Raw genomic sequence first — 16,812 nt, forward strand, 5'->3', positions numbered from 1 at the left:
GATTTGTACACACTTAGGTCAAAGTGGCAGGAGAGGTCAGAGCCTGGGATTGGGGGGGGGTCAGCGGCCATCCCCTGAAAGCCCGGAGCAGTCACTGGGCAAGTGAGATGGAAACAGACCTCAGTGCCCAGAGAGTGGCATGGGCTGTGGGTTCGGGAGTGATGGGGACTATGGCGTTCGGCCAAAATTAAAAGGAAATTCTCTGCCAGTCTAACCAGCTACATCTGGGCCTAATCTGGCTAAGACGTGCCCGTCTACACACACCCTTTGTGAGGGGGTGTGGCTGGTTGTCTGAAAAAGCCTGTTTTTCCTTCTTGGCTGGGATTTCCCCCATCAGCTCCTCTTTTCTTTGAGTTTTTAAAAATTACTGTTATTGTAAGGGGTATATTTCCTGATAGGAGAGGAGGGCACCAAGGGAGGGCCTGGCTTGGCTCTCAGAAGGCGGGACAAGATTCTCGCTGTTGGTTATTTGGAAAGTCCTTCTGGGTGTAACTGGGAAGACAGTGGCTTCAGCTCCTTCTGGAGGCAAAACAGGTGGCATCTCTTAGCCCTGCCCTCAGTGCTTTCAGCCGAAGAAGCTCAAATGATATACACACGCTCGCAGCCCCCTTCCTCCCCACATCCTGCACAAAACCAGACAAACAGGGCCCAGGGCTCTGATCAGACTCTTTTTATTGTCTTTTTTATGAATGGGTCCCAGATGGCAAGGGAAGAGCTGGCTCCTGGCTTCTAGGCCAGTTTCTCAGGGAGCCCCATGCATCATTGCTGAGAGGGAAGAGACTCGTCCCTGCTCCTCTCTGCTCAGCCCTCATTCACCAGGGGGAGGGGCTCTTGCTCAGGCTCCCGGCCCAGGGACACGCCCTTCCCCATGGGATTTCTGGTATTTCATCAAAGGTCATCTTGGTTCCTAGAGAGAGAGAGAGAGAGGCTGGTTTGCAAGGCGCTGGTCGGGACAAACAGGACCCAGTAGGGATGCACCTCATTTCTGGTCAGCCTCTCTCCTGATCCAGCTCTCCTACAGAGCCTGGCCCCTCTGTTACGTCATCTGTCTTCATCCTTTGTCACCTGTGCTCCAGGAGTCCTCCTTTCCTCCTTACTCACGGGGTCCCTTCCTTTTGACACTTCCCCCAGAAGACCTCTCTGCCTTCCTAGTTTTAATCATCCCGTGGCCCACGCTCCCTAGCCCTCCACTCTCATTTTTTGCCATCCCCAGCCCCTACCTCTCCACGCTTCTGTCCTGGCCTTTGGCTCTAGCTCCGGCTCCGGCTGCGGCTCCGGCCAGGGCCCCGGGAGCCCCGAGAGCTGCCGGAGCCTCTCGAAGAGTTGCTGCCAGCTGTGGAACAGGTGCTGGTGCCCTGGCCCCGGGACAGGAAGCTTGGTCGGCTGTAGGGGAGCCAGGCCTCTTCTGCAGCACGAGACAGAGGGGCATTTGCGCCCAGGCAGGGGGAGAACGTCGCTGCTTGCCCCTGTGCCCCCCTAACCGCCATCCCAGCTCTGGAAGCAGAGTTGAGGGCAGACCATCCTGGGGGCTGAGGAGAAGCAGGGCGCGCAGCCCATGGCCTTCACATAACACTCAGAAACCCGTGGGGAACTCCCACGCAGAGAGGGCCTTGGGAAAGCAGGGACAGAGCGCCCGGCTCCCACTCTTTTCTCCTCTGGGCTCCAGTCCTGGGAAAGGATACAACTTGGGAACCTCAGGGGATTTTGCCCAAAGAGAGCTAGAGAGACAAGTGTCTTTGATGTTGATCAAATGTTGACCTCCTCCCAGCTGGAGGTCAGGGGTGAGCTGGGTTGAAAATTGGTGCATCAGTGGCACGGTCTGTACCACCCTGTTAGGCTCCAGTCCCAGCGCCCACCCTCTTGTGTAGCAGGGGCCCTCCTTACCATCCAGGTGCGGGCCCCGCCAGGCCCCCAGGGGCCTGGCCTGCGCCACTCTCCTCCCCCCACTGTGCTCCCGCTCCCGTTCCAAGGAGGACATGCTGCCTGCAGCTCTCAGCCCCAAGGCCCAGTTTGCCTCTTCCTCCGGCGGCGGCAAGGGAGGGGGCGGCAAGTCTGGGGAGAGACCTGTTTTCAGCACTCTCCTGCTTCTCCCGATATGGGTCTTTCTCCCACTCCCACTCCCTGGCGTCAGAGGGCGCTGAACGAACAGCCCAAGGTTTGGGTCCACTCGCTCCCTCCTCCAGCCCGCAGAGCTCACCCTTGGTTATCTGCCTGCTTCCCCTACTGTCACCACCTCCCAGGCTCATGGCCCCCTCACCCCCAGGACTGTGCTCCCGCCGGTAGGGAAGAGCCTTGGGTTTCTTCCGGATTCGGGCACGGGGCCCATGAAGTGGAGGAGTCATCTCCCCAGGCACCTGCCGGGTTCTCCCTGTGGCATCGGGAGATGCGGGGAGGAGCGGGTAAGAGAGTGGATCAAGAAAGGGGCTTGAGGGCGAAGGGGAAACAAGCTTCCAGGGGATGGGGAGGTGGAGGCCAGTTGAGGGGTCTACAGACTCACCTGGGGCACTGCTGGCTGTACTAGCGGCAGGGCTGGGGCTGTGATGCAGGGCCGTGGGGTCAGCACCCAGGCCAGCAGGCCTCCCTTCGTGGCTACTCAGCGTGGGCTGGGATACACTGAGAGGGGAACTTGGCCCAAGGGGCGCCCTCCTGCAATGACATGAGGCTTCATTTGTTCGCTCAACAGACACTAAGTGCCTACTGTGTGCCAGGCACCGTGCTAAACAATCAACCTAACACTCAGATGAATAAGACACAGTGCGTCCTCCACAAGGCTCCCATGCTGGTGGAATACGAGGGAAGCCAACTTTGAAATGCCCCAGGAAGTTTGCAGAGTCCCTCCAATGACTGTCGGGAGTGAGAGACCTTGCCAGCCTCCACATCTCTCCCCAAATCACACTTCCACCCTGATACAGCCATGAGACCTCTGGGCCCCAGATTCATCCATCCATCTGGTCATCCACCCATTCACCCACTGAATAGATATGTACGGAGGGCCTGTAACATGCAAGGTACTATACACCTCCCTACCTGGGCGTCTGGTGGAGATGGGGAATGTCAGTGGGGGGCTGGGGAGGGTCAGGAGGTGAGGGGGTAAGAGTGGCTGTGGACTGCTGTCCATAGGAAGGTGTGGGAGAGGGGGTTTCCCCTCGGGACGGAGGGACCAAGCACCCCCCGCTGGTGCTGGGCTCTGCCACGTGGCTCCTCTCGGGCACTGGTGGGCCCCACTCTTCCGGCTCTGAGCTGGGGGCAAAGAGGCAGGAGGGCAGGGTGACTGAGTAGCTTCATAACCTCCCTTTGGCCTTCCGCTGCCCCCTTCCCTTCTTCTCCCAGCATCTTTGCCCTCCGCCGACAGGAGGCCCTGGGCTGGTCCCATGTGTACAGGGTATCTGCAGGCAAGGCGCCTCCTTACCCGCCCTCCAGCTCCTCCTCAGGCCCCTCTAGGCAGCTCAGTTCACAGGAAGGGGGCGGAGGTGGCAGCGCTTCTGGCCAGTTGAGAGAGGGCATCTGTACAGGTTTTCCCAGAAGCTTTACTTTGCCTCCCCTGGCTCCTGAGGAGAGCAGGGTGGGGCCACAGCAAGATACAGGCAGGAAAGAGGCAGAGGTGAGACACGTCAGAAAGGAGTGCTGGGCTAGGTCCCAGAAGAGGGGATGGAGGATACTCTTTGGGGAAGATGCTGCTCAGGGCTAAAATGGGGGTGTTGGGAATTGGAGCCCTACCACTGTCCCCCTGGCTCCATTCTGGAGGGGCATACTGGCTCCAGTCGCCTGGCTCCCCTGAGGGGTGTGGAGGGAACCCCCCGTGGAAGGTCTGCAGCTCCTCGCCGGCCAGGTCAATGGTGCTGTAGACGGGACCCTCAGCAGAGGCGGCAGCTCCCCGGGCCGTCTGAGCCAGGTAAAGGGAGATCCCTGCTTCTGAGGGGGAGAAAGAGGGTGGCCCCGGGGAGGAGACGGGGCAGAGACAGAAAAATAGAGGACAACAGGAGAATGGAGGGCACAAGGGGATCCCACTTCTTCCCCTATCCCAATCCGGGGTAAAGGTAAGGCATGAGAGAGGCTCCCCCAACTCACAGCCTCCCAAGGACCACGCAGCCTCAGCAAGACTGGGACCCCTTGGCCCCCTTCAGTTTGCCCCAGCCGGTCGGGAGGAGAGAGGGTGCAGGGCCTCCTGATGTACCCCTGAGGAAAGCAGAACTCCTCACCATTGTAATATCTGTCGTCTGGGTCAGGATTGCTGGGGCAGCAGCTTCCCCTGGGTTCCTGGGCCGAGGGGCTGCGAGATGAGTGCGGCCACGAGTCTGCCAGCCACGGGTAAGGAGCAGGGCCAAGGCCCATTGGTGGCCTGAGGGACAGCAGGTGAACGCTGGGGACAGAGAGCCTGAAGAGGCCAGCGAAGTAAGGGAGGCAGGGGTAATGGGAGCTGGAGGACGGTAACGGTGAGTGTGGCGGTGAGAGGAGGGCGGAGGTCAGCACAGGGAGGCAGCTGGGCCTGGGACGAAGGGAGTGGTCTCATCTTGGGGAGATGAGCTAAGAGAATTACCTGGAACTGGCTGCCGACAGGCCCTCTGAGTGTGGGAAGGACACTGGGGAAGACGAGGGGGAGACTGTGAGAAGCGCGGCTACCTGGGGTCCGAACCCCGCCCCCCCAACCCCGGGGGCAGAGATGTCTTACCTGCAGGTGTGTAAGCAAAGGAGGCTTCGGAAAAGGAACCCGTGGGAGAAAGAAGAGGGGAAATGGGGAGAAAAGTCAGAAATATCCATATTCTGGTCCACTCCTTGGGCCTGGTCCTAATTCCACCACTCGGGTTGTACCCTGGACCAATTTCATCGGAATTCCTAGGGATGCGACTCAGGCATCAGTATTTTTCTAAAGCTCCCCAAGTGATGCCTGCGTGTAGCGAAGATTGAGAACCTCTGAACTAAGAGACCTCACATCTCTCCGGACACGCCCCTTCCCAGGGAGAAGCAGATCTCAAGTCTCCTCCTTTCAGCGGGTCCCCCCTTTCCATCCAGACCCCGCCTGACAATTTATCGCCTGGGATCCTGGTCACACTCCCTCTGCCAGCCCCCGACCCCCAGGAAATGAGTTTCCGCCCCCCGCCCCCCCAGACTTGCCACTTCTCTACTGAGGCTGACCGCAAAGCCTGCTCCTTCCCGAGGCATTTTAAGGACAAATCTCACTCCTCTCAGCAAACTCAGGTCCCGCCTCGCCCCCTCTGGGCCCCGACCTTCCCCTTCTCCCCCACCCGCCCAGCCCAGGTCCCGACAGCACCCGGTTCCACCTTGGGCACCCGGCCCCTGTCCAAGGGGCTGAGTTCCCGTGCGACCCCTCGCCCGACGCCGCTCCGGGAGCTGTTGAGCCTCTCCTCCTCTCTTTCCATCCTCCCCGCCTCCCTCCCTGGGGGGCCGGGATCTCCAGGCTCCGCCCACTCCAAGGCCCTCATTTCCATCTCCGCGACGCCCTTGTGCCCCCCGCCCTCGCTGCCCCCGGGCCGGGTTCTCACCCGTGTAGTGACTGAGCTCCTTGCGCTGCCTCTGGCGCCGGTAGAGGGCGGCGCAGAGCCCGAGGAGCAGCGCCCCGCACGCGGCGCCGCTGCCCGCGAGGAAGGCGGGCTCCCGCAGCACCCTCGCCAGCCGCTCCGCCAGCCCCGGGCCCGCCTCGAGCCCAGGCTCCAGTTCCGGCGGAGACGCTGTGGGGGTCAGAGAGGTGAGGGGAGTAGAGGCACCGCTACCCCCAGGAACCCCCTTAACTCCCAGCCCCGCCCTCCCACCCCCTCCGGACTCACGCAGCTGCACCGACACCGGGGCACTGGCCACGCCCACGCCCGCGCTGGTGGCCGCCGCCACCTGGGTCCGGTAGAGCAGACCGGGCAGCAGTCCCCGGAGCACCGCCGAGCGCGCCCAGCCTGCCGCGGACCGGTTGAGGTGGAAGCGGCTCTCATTGCCCAGGCACCAGATCTGGGGAGGCCGAGACCCGGGTTTAGAGATTCAGAAGTGGCTTCTGGCCTCACGGGGAAACTTGAAGCTCTGAATGGTAGAAGGGGCTTAGCCGGGCGTAATTCAACTCAGAGGGGGCACTCTGAAACCTCTCTCCTCTTCCCCCAGCCTCGTCTCCAGGCCCAAAGCCAGTCCTAGGTTCCCTCCTCCCTCATCCTAACCCCAGCCTCGTCTCCAGGCCCAAAGCCAGTCCTAGGTTCCCTCCGCCCTCATCCTAACCCCTGGAGCCTCCCTCTCCCTCCACTCCCCAGCCCGCCCACCTTCTCAACCCCTGCACCTGGTATTCCTTGATGACCCCATTTTGCTGGGAGGGGAGCGGAGGTTCCCAAGACACAGTGATACTGCTGTTGCCTTCACCCCCCAAGGCCACTGCCACTCCCTGGGGGGGACCACTGGGGGCTGGGCCGGGGTGGAGCATGGTGAGAGGGACACAGACAGTCATTGCAAGCTGCCCCTCGTGCCCCGCCCTTCCTCATCCTCCCAGTTCTAACATCTTAGGGAAGCGAGATGCATCCCTCCTTCCCACCGGCTCCTTGCTCTCCGCAGGCAAACCTTCATCCTCCCCCACTCCTTCTTCCCTCTTGTCCACCCATCAGCTCTGGGCCCCACCCCCTTACCCTCCTCAGGAATGCTCCTGGTCACCAAGGGGCTTTCAGCCCCCAGCCCCTCCTGGCCTTGAGCTTGCACCTTGATCTGAATTTGAGTCCCTGGGGGGAGTCCTCTTAGCACAGTACTTTGCTGGCTTGGGGACTGTAGGTCCAGCACTGACCAGCTTCCCCCATCAGGACCTGCTACCCTCCAAGACACCCGGAAAGCTTGTACCAGCTGGACTGGGCCATCTACCTGTGGGAGGTAGGACAAAGCACACCAGGGGGAGAGCTGGAGCCACACAAGCCCTCCAGTCCCAGCCCTCCTCCACTCACCCATCTTCCCCAGCCACTCCCCTCGCACCCTCCCACACCCATGCTTGGAGTCCCCTTTGTCCCCCATCATCACCTCCGCCCTTAACCTCGTCCCTAGGCCACACTCACAGTCCAGGACACCTGCAGGGTCCGGGGCCCAAGCACTACGGGCTCCTGCAGACGCACAGCCACTTCAGCCAGTCCCCGCTGGCCCCTCCACGGGTCCTCCTCCACTGGCCTGGATGGGCTGCTGTCTACAGACCAAAGAGCCCACTCAGCAGGGGCCACCGGGACAGGGGGTCAGGACTGAGAGTGTGCGTATGTTCCGCCTCTGCCCTGCCCCACAGACCACTACTTAGTACTTCGGAGCACATCCCAGGGTCAGGAACAGGCTGGTCAGGGGAAGAGCTTCCAGAGGTGGGCCAGGGTGTCCAGCTAACGTGACTATTCTTTCTGCGTGACTACATATGTGCCCTTTAAAGGCCCTGTTCCTCATCTCTCACATGAAGATGACCCTCCAAGTTTCCTTCCACTCCTTATAATCTGTGTTATCTGTGGGTAAAGGCTCAGAAGTGAGGAGTTACCAAGATGCCTGAATCATCTTCCTCTCTTTCCCTCTCTCCTCTTCTCTTGTTCCCTCAGTGAAAAGGAAGCATGACCTCCTATTCCAGGCCAGGCCACCAGGACAGACCTGGAACCAGGCAGGTGCCATCGTTTGTGGGCAGGGGGTGCTCTGCCATGTTGCACGTTATACCCATGATCCAGAGACCCTGACCTTACTCACCCTGGGTGCGGACGGGCTTGGAGACGGGGCTGGGCTCACTGAGGCCCCAGGTTCCCACGGCTCGCACCAGGAACAGGTAGATGGTACTGGGCTGCAGACCGCTGACGGTGTGTGTCTCCAGCTGCACGCCATCTGCCACCGTCCGCCACATGTTGCCAGAGGCTTGGCTACAACAAGAATGAGGTGACAGAGCTGTCCGAGCCCTACCTGTCTATTTCATCTCATCCATTCTCTGTCACCCCCTACTACCTCCTCCCCCTGGCAGACCTCTCGCCACGACAGCAAAGCCTTTAAGGACACAGGGGCCCCTCCTTGTAACTTTCCATGTTTGCATTCAAAACCTTCTCCTTACCTGAAGGCCTCTATCACATAAGAGGTGACTGTGGCCCCCGCTTGTGGGTTAGGCTTCCAGGTCAGAGTAATGCTGTTCTTGGTAATGTCAGTGACCACTGGTTGCGAGGGAGGCCCCGGAGGGGTACTGTGTTCTGTAGGGGGGTCTGGTGATACTCCCCAATCTTCTGCAGTGAGGAGATAATCTTTGAGTAGAAGGATGGGGAAAAGATGGCCCCAGTGTAGCTTTCCTCCTTCCCAGAGGAGCTGTGGCGCTGTGACAGTGGTGATGGTGGAGGGGGGACATAGTGAACTAACCCCTGCTCACATGTGCCTCCCAAGGGCACCACTTCTGTCCTCCTTCTCCCCACCACCATGGCCATGGCATTTGGAAAATCAGTCTTGGGGTTTGGGGTGGTACTGGCCACCTTTGAAGCAGGTTTGGAGAAGGGTGCTGGCAAAACAAGGGAACAAAGGAAAAACTCACCCCGCCTCCTAAGCCAGCCACTCCAGGTGGCCTCCCCTGTGGAACTCTTGGCCACACAGCTATAGAATCCCATGTGCATCTCCTGCGGGAGAGGGCGGAGGACTGGCAAACTGGGAGTGGAGCAAGGTAGGGCGAAGGAGTGGAGGTGGGTATACAGAAGGACGGGGAGGATGCTGTCCACTCTAGGTGGTCTGAGAGCAGAGGGGCAGAGGTGGAGTTCAAGTTGCAGCAGGTACTAGAGTTGGGCATGTGGACCACGTGGCCATTCTCAGTTACTTGGGCCCCAGGAGTGAGACTCACCTGCACACTGGCGATGTGCAGGGTACCGTTGGCCATTAGGTTGAGTTGGACGTCATCCCCTTGCAGCCACTGCCCATCCTTCTTCCACTGGACGCTAGGTTGAGGGTTCCCAGTCACTCTGCATGGCAGCCACACAGAGGAGCCAAGTGCCAGCGTCTGATTGGCTGGTCCCTGGAGGATGATGGGAGGCAGCCCATCCAGGGAGGCTGAGAGAGGAAGAACTTGGGCACCTCAGGCGAGGGTCCTGGGTTCAGGCAACCAGCCCCTTGTCCTCATCTCTGCTCCTGCACTTCCCCTCCCCTGGATATTGCAGGGGGCTTCCATAACCATCTGTTGTCTCTGTGTGGGATCAGCCATCTATTAGTGGCTTCTGTACCTGATTTCCAAACTTCAAGGACATGTCTCAGGGACATGCCTCTCCCCTTGCAGACATATTACATAGAATCCAAGAAAAACAGATCTCTTTAAGCCATGATTTCCTTCCAGGCCATGAGTCCAGCCCTGTCTCCATGGGCACGTACCTCCTTTCACCTCCAACAGAGCCTTGGCCAGGATGCTGCCGGCCACACTGACAGCCTGGCACACGTAGTAGCCAGCATCCCCGCTCTGCACTTCAGTGATGCTGAGCTGGCCTCTGGGAGAGACTGAGAAGCGCCCCGTGGGCTGAAGTGACTGACTGGGGAATAGCAGGGCCTGGGGACAGAGCAAGCAACCAAGCCACCTGGCAGCTGGCAGGGAGAGCTCCCCATTCTCACCAACCCCAGAATCCAGAGAAGTCCTAAGGTTCTAGTTCATACTCTGTCCCAAGCCAGTTTTGTGACCTTAGGCAAACTAGTTAACCCTATTCACAAGAATAAGGGAGTTTTATTAGATGATTTGGGGGTGCACATCCCAGCTCTACCAGTTAGGAAACTGAGCAAGCTATTTAACCTTCCTGAGCCCCAATTTCCCCAAATTTGACTCTTAGAGGATAGTTATGAGGACTAAATCAAGTGATTACCTGAAACTCTTTCAGTACATTGGATGATAAACGTTCAGTACTTTCCCCTTCTTTCTGGCTTCAACATTTTACATTAGATACACAGAAGGTAGGGAAGCAGGTTTTAATGGCACCATGCTGAGCCCCTGACTGATACTTATTCCCACTCTCTACTACCATCAGCGTTTTTATTCATTTAAGAATCTAATTAAAATGCAGCAGTCCCCAATGCTAGAGAAGATATTGGAAAATTGTGGCTGTGGATTTGCAACGAGGTAGTGGGTGGCCTGGTTTCCCAGTGGGATGGGGTTAATGAGACTTATTTTATTATACTGACCCTGTTTCCCAGTAGCAAAATTCCCACCCTTCCCTTGGAGGGAGTTACTTGTGTTGTAACATTAACTAATGTTCATTCCAATTTTATATGCTGAGATTTGTTTGCTAAGGTTGAGGGGTGTCTGTGAGCTCCCCCTGGTGGAAGTCCTTTGTAATTAGAAAAGCATGTAATGTTCTACCCTGAGCAGCTTTGGTACAGTACTCGCTTTCCAGAGCGGAATGTTAAAGCCCAGGCCCCAGGCGTGGGGAGGAGGAAGGATCTAATTGGATCTGCTACATCCTCAGGACAGCCTTGCCCAAAACAGAAAGATTCTCCAAGGAATTACCATACAGGACTGTTCCCTACCTCCAAAACATATTATCATATGTTCCAGGCCTTTTATATTCATTATCTTATTTAATCCTCCCAAATAACTTGCACAGCTTTCTGGAAGGAAAGGTAAGACAGAACCCCAGAGAGAAGTTTGCAGAATGTAGAAGGAGGAAGGCTGAGACCCAGAGGAGAAGCTGGTGGGAAGGCCTGTGGAGCTGGCCACCTACTTGACTTCCCTCCTTTTGCCAGAAGATGGCAGGCGGGGGGTTTCCTTTGGTCTCGCACTGGAAAGCTATGCTCTCTCCAGGAGCCGCCATCTGGTCCTGGGGCTGGGTCACCAGCTGGGGTGGGACTGGGAAGGGGAGGGGAGATAAAGGAACAGGGAGTCAGGGGTACTAAGAAGGGAGACAGAGGGAACAGGAGAGAGAAGCCTGAGCTTGGCTTAAGCAGGAGCAGATGTCCATCTCTTGCTCAAGCCTGCTTAGCTTTCCCATCCTTCCTCCCCTTCCAGAAGTCTCAGGGGACGCACTCATATCTCCTGCTCTGTCCTTTCTCCTCATTCTCCACCTCCACCCATCTTCCGTCTTCCCTCGTCTCATCCCTGCTGCAGGCAGTCCCAGGTGGGGCCCTCACCGTGAACACTGAGGGAGCCGGAGGCTTCGGCGCGGCCCACGCTGTTCTCCGCCACACAGGTGTAAGTCCCCTCATCTTCAGCGCTCACACGCCCGATCCAAAGGCTGTGGTCGCTCCGGATCTCATACCTGCTCCACCCCCCCCCCCACCCCCAAGCTGGATTGGCCACAGCTACAGACCCTTTCTCACCCACCCAGGACACACACCAGGATCAGGGTACATAAGGACAAGGTAGACCTCAACGGGGACAGAAGCTGGTACCCATGGACCCATGAACAGACGTGGGGACTGGTTAGCGCAGGGGCCACAGGCTCTGGGGAACAGACTTCTCTGTGCCATCAAGTGAGAGGCATCTGCTTTCCTTCCCCCACCCCCACCCCCCCCAGTTTTCTAGGGCTGGGTATGTTCTTGAGCTGATTGGGTCTCCTTACAGGCAGTAGGAGGGGGCTTCTCACCTGCCTGTAGGCAGTTCCCCATCCTCCTTGCGCCAGCGTAGACGAGGCGGGGGATCCCCCTGCACCTCACATGGGAAGTCCACGGGGGCATCAGCCAGGACCACCTGATTCACTGGTCTACGCAGGAATGAGGGACGCTCTGTGCAGAGGGAGTGAGTGAATAGTCAGGGGGTCTGCTCAGTTACTCACTCCCCAGGTTACACACTCCCATAACTCCAAAACCCCACGTGCCTACCCAGGACCACAAGTTTGGCTGCCCCACTCTCCCGTTCTCCTGCCATGTTGGAGGCCACGCACACATACATCCCTGCATCACTCTTGAGCGTATGTGACATCATCAGCTTCCCTCCACGGAGCTGCAGAGTAATAATGGAAACTTTGATCCTTTATAGCCATCAAAGCATATTTGTTTATCTGATCCTCACAGCAAGCCAATGAAGAAGATCAGTGAATTTGACCCACTTATCAGATAAGGAATCCTTGAGTGATTTGCACAAGGTGGGGCTCAGGTGTATCATTTCTCCCACAGCCCAGACCACCTCCCACCAGTCCCTGGGGCATCATACTCTCCACCTTCTTACACTGATTCCGTCCTACCTTTGCTGATTTATCCCCCACTCAGTAGCTGACTCTCAGCCTCTGGTCAGCTAATGCCCCAATTTCAAATCTCTTGTCTTATCGCCTCCAGGACTTTTTCCCCCGCCCCTCCAAGACCTTTAGATTCAGGCCTTCCTCCTCTGACACATGTCTCAGACCCCTAGCCTAGGGCTTCGCCCCTCAGGATGTCCCTGGCCCCGACCCTGGCTCCCAGTCGTTGGATCCCCAGCCGTGGCCCCGCCCCTCACCGTGATCCTTCCCTCTTCCTCCTTGAGTCTAGCACCGTCCTTCTTCCAGGACACGGAAGGCTCTGGGTGGCCGCGGGGGGGCACGCATTCCATTACCGCGGGCTCCCCCACGGCCGCCACCACGTTCCCAGGAGACTGCCGGAAATCATCGCGGAGGACTGGAGAGAGGGAGAGAGTGAGCGAGAGAGAGAGAGAGAGAGAGAGAGAGAGAGAGAGAGAGAGAGAGAGAGAGGGAGAATGAATGTCCAGGGGAATAAATAGGGTGTGGGGTGACATAACTGGGTGAGGACACAGGAAAGTGTTTTGGGGACAGGTGGATCACCGCAGACCGCAGACCGGAACTCTTCCCGGGTTGCGACAACACCAGGCCCACTTCCTCCTCCGGCCAAAGCGAGGGCTTTAGAGACCAAAGGTCTTAGTCCCAAAGGGAAGCTGCTGAATGGGTTGAGATTGGGCCTGGCTCTGGATGGGATTACCCGGTGCCCTCCCGCCTTCCCGAGGCTCTGGAAGCAACCAGGAGACTCCTACCTGCCACTTCTAGAGAGGCGTTTCTACTAGCCGCCGCTCCCAGGTAGTTGCGCGCCACGCAAGTGTAGACACCCTCGTCCGGCCGCGCGCGGCGCCCGTGCACGATGCGCGGGAAGAAGAGGGCGCCGCTGGGCAGAAGCAGGCGGTGTGCGCGCGGATCCTCGCGCGCGGTGGCCACGCGCGCCCCATTCTTGTACCACTCGATGTTGGGCCGCGGTCGGCCCTCCGCGCGGCAGGGCAGCGTGGCCGGCTCGCCTCGGGAGACCAGCAGATCTGGCGGCTGCTCCACGATGCGCGGCATCGCGTCCTCCGGCCCGACCTTTGACCCTGAGGGGGGTGGGGGGCGCAGAGCATTCAGACCCGGAAACCGCGAGAAAGATCGAATCTCCAGAGAGAAAAAAGATCCCCGCCTGCCCACCCTCTCTGTGTGTAGGGTCGAGTATCTCCTTCGGGACAGGTGCCCCGCACGTTCTTAGGCTGGAAAGGAGATGCCTGCGGACAGGCAGATCAGTAGAGGAATCTGGACACCTGCTCCTAGGCCGGCTTTCTAGGCCGGCTAACGACGCCAGCCTCCTCTCCTGCCAAGTTGAAGTGCAGAGTGACTGGGTCACGGCTTGGCAAGTAGACCGCGCCTCTAGCCGACTGGTTTTCAGTCCCCCACCCGCGCTGGTTCACAGACCTGTGAACAACCATAAGCGGTGCACCAGCGTCGACAATTTGTTCTTCGCCTCCGCGCGGTCCCGGACCAGCGATATGGAGACTGTGGCCCAGCCTGGGGCCCCCCTTAGGAAAGGGAAGAAGTGAATGATGGGCTGAGGGCTGGGACTCCTTATCCTGGAGCCCGTGAATGGGCACAGTGCCCACGTTTCTGGGTCCTGTGAAGTCACAGGAATTGAACGCAAATGATGGTGGAATAGTGAGTAACGCTCCTTTTCTAAGAGGGCATAGTTTTCAACAGATTATGCTACAGGTTGATATAGTTAAGAAAGGCTAAGAATCATTGAGAGAGGAATTCCTCTACTTTCCTTGGTCACTCAGATCCGTTCACCCGCATGTCTGCTCCTGCCCCTCACTTGGCCTACAGACTTCTGCTCGCTTCTTCTTCTGCAGTTTGGGATCCAGGATCCTCGAGCGGGTTGAGCTCAGACGCCCACCCCCAGATTCGTCAAAAGTGGATTTGTAACCTATGGCGGCCAGTAGGCGTCGCTGCCGCCTCGCGTAACCTGGTGTCCTTAAATAATCAGGGACAGCCCCGTGCTTCTGTTCTCTGCCTCCCCTCCCCCGCCCCCGCCCCCAACGCCCCACCCCACCCCCAGTTCCAAAATCCGCGGGGACCTCTTGCTTCCAGCCTCTGTACGGGATTGGGTTTCATTTCTCAGCCCCGGCTCTTAAGAAGTTCTAGTGGAGACAAAGCTGCACGGGTTGCCCCGTGCTGTTGCTATCCTGGGGGGTGGGTATCTAACTGGTTAGGGACAAGAAGATCGGTTTCCCTCCCACTTAGGGAAGGAAGGAATTTTTCTCGATTTCCTCCCTTTCAGATGGAGATCTCTGCTTCTCACTCGTTTCTTCTCCTCCATCCCATTCCAGTCCCCGTTTAGGCAGACCAGACCCCACGTGAGCGACCCTGGAGTGGATAAGAGCTCAGGGGGTGTCGTGGAACCGACCGGGGCTGGAATCTCAGACGCTGACACTTCCTAGCTGTCAGAACTAGGGCAAATTATTGAACCTGTCTGGGTCGAAGTTTCTTTACCTGTAATGTGGCAGTAGTGATAGGGTTGTCACAAGACCAGAGTGTATGTAAAGCACTTGGAAGAAGACTCCATGAATATGGCTATTCTACCATTAGTTAAGGGCTCTTCCTCCCTGGCCCACCTTACCTTATCTTGACCTCTACAGTCTCTACCTGAATCAGATTCTTCCAGGCCCCAAAATTCCCTTTCCCCCCTTCACATGGCCTTTGGGTGTAATGGAAGTTGGTTTGTTATTGCCAAGCTTTACGTTGCTTTCGGGACCATTGGGATACTATTCATCTGCTCTGAGTTTGTTTTCTCAGTCACAAAATGTGACCATCAACGCACCTCCTTAAATTTTCGAGTTTGAATGAGACAATGTGTGGTGAAAACACTGTAAGAGCGCTGGGGGAGCAGAGGCGCGTCTGGGGTGTCCGTGAGAAGGGCTCTGTGCTTAACCTCCTGGGAATCTAAGAGGGTCAGGAGGTTGGAGAATCCCATCTCATTCCCCATCTTCTGCCTCCTTGCTCCCTCCATACAAACCACACCCTTCTCATCGGCTCTTTCCGCCTAATTCCTGTAGACACAGCTGCAGGCGTCCTTTCCCTGGAATTTCTTCCCTGTCATTCTCGGTCTCAGGAGATGCTTCGACAGCAGCTAATGAATAGCTAATGGCCATGCTAATGGGGCTCTGGCGCTCCTCCCCCAGCACCTGGAGTACCCCACTCACAAACACACATCCTTTGCCTGGGTCTCCTTTCTTGCCACCTTGGAGTCCCCAGCACGGTGCTGGTAGATTCGAGCGGGTAGAGGCGGAGGGATGAAGGCTGTGCCCAGAGGGGGATCAACAGCAAAGTCGTTCAGGGATGCGGGAGTTCCCGATGCGGCCGGCAGGGGGCGCAATTGGCCCTCTCCCCAGGCTCCGGCAGATCTACTCTCGCCGCCTCGCCGCAGCGCTAGGGGAAAGCGCGCTGTCTCAGTCATTTATTAATCACCGTAATTAGCGGTAATGACCTCCCCGCCAGCGCTGCCCGCCCGCCGCAGCTCTGCCGGGGTGGGCCGGCGGTGAGTTCTACCTCTGAGGGGCAAACTTCTAAGTTTCCCTGAAATGGTCGCCGCCTCTGTCGCCTTCTGTAGCAAACACATTTAACATTTTGGCGTCATCACCCTCGTCCTAAGTGAGTTCTTGGAAAACTTAGGGTCCCGAAGGGAAACCTGTTACCTGGGTGGGTCACCGAGTGGCCCGGCTTGGCCCAGGCCCTCCAGCGACCGTGCCCCCTCCTCTACCCTCCGTGCTGTGGGTCCCGGCCTCTCTTACTCCGATTCTTCTCACCTGGGGTGGCCGTGGGCATCGGTTGGGGAGGAGAGGAGTGGTGGACTCAGCTGCCAACTTCTCCCAAGCCCTCGACCTCCCGCCGATATCCCCACTCAGGTGCTTTAAGCCCCAAACTATCCATTGGCCCCCACCACCCGGGAGGCGCTGGGAGGCGCGGGAGGGCATCGCTCGGTCCCGGACCTTGCCGCCCTCCCACCTTACCCCATCCCTGGATCCGAAGTCCCCGTGGGGCAGGGTCTCACCGTTGAGATAAAGATCGCCGGGGGTCAGCTGGCTTTGGTTGAGCGTCGCCACCGAGGAGTTGAAGCCGAAGAGCAGGTCGCTGGAGTTCGAGATGTCCCCGCCCAAGGAGTCCGCGAACAAGTTCATCTGCAGCAGCGTTTTAAGCAGGTAGCGCAGCATGGCGCGACCCGACTGAGACCGGGGCTGGGGGCTCGGAGCCCAGCCCCTGGGTCTGAGACCCGCGGGCCGGGAGCCGTAAGCCCCTCTACAGCCTCTGCGCGCTGTCCCAGCCACGGTGCCGCTCTCCTGCCGGCGCGCCTGGGTACCGCGCGTGCCTCCGCGTGCCCTCCTCCTTCCCTCGTCCTTCTCTCTCCACCCGCCAGTGCCCGGGTCCCCCGGGAGCTGGGCGGGCAGAAAGCAGGTGCCACGCGGATCACCGCGTAATTAAGGGATTATTCCGCCGCCTTCCACCCTCCCACCCCCATCCCGACGGCCACTAGCAGGGCCAGAGACTAGAGTCGCGTCGCGCGCAAGATGGAGTCCCCGCCCCGCGCCCCGAGTCCCGCGTCGGTTCTGGACACCTCGGGAGAGTTTCCCTCCTTTCTCAAAGCACCCAAGATGAGGGATGAGGCTCTTTC

The 16,812-nt window shown here is 58.5% G+C and overlaps 1 protein-coding gene across 1 annotated transcript; it reads right to left on the bottom strand.

Annotated features, from left to right (window-relative positions):
• Positions 1 to 863: 863 nt before the first annotated feature.
• ROBO3 (roundabout guidance receptor 3) lies at positions 864 to 16,354 on the bottom strand. Its single transcript, XM_061203240.1, has 28 exons — positions 16,195 to 16,354; positions 12,887 to 13,213; positions 12,359 to 12,516; positions 11,749 to 11,869; positions 11,514 to 11,652; positions 11,059 to 11,186; positions 10,653 to 10,777; positions 9,319 to 9,490; positions 8,798 to 9,003; positions 8,498 to 8,579; positions 8,033 to 8,198; positions 7,681 to 7,847; positions 7,026 to 7,150; positions 6,612 to 6,837; positions 6,272 to 6,393; positions 5,784 to 5,955; positions 5,502 to 5,687; positions 4,670 to 4,693; positions 4,538 to 4,580; positions 4,200 to 4,339; positions 3,718 to 3,912; positions 3,410 to 3,548; positions 3,028 to 3,240; positions 2,498 to 2,646; positions 2,258 to 2,368; positions 1,885 to 2,052; positions 1,221 to 1,405; positions 864 to 907 (listed from the first exon to the last, which is right to left on the bottom strand). Exons 1-27 carry the CDS (start codon positions 16,352 to 16,354, stop codon positions 1,251 to 1,253), a joined length of 4,119 nt encoding a protein of 1,372 aa, XP_061059223.1. The 3' UTR covers positions 864 to 907; positions 1,221 to 1,250.
• Positions 16,355 to 16,812: the final 458 nt, after the last annotated feature.

Source organism: Eubalaena glacialis, chromosome 10, assembly GCF_028564815.1.
Source record: "Eubalaena glacialis isolate mEubGla1 chromosome 10, mEubGla1.1.hap2.+ XY, whole genome shotgun sequence".
NCBI classification, from domain to species: domain Eukaryota; kingdom Metazoa; phylum Chordata; class Mammalia; order Artiodactyla; family Balaenidae; genus Eubalaena; species Eubalaena glacialis.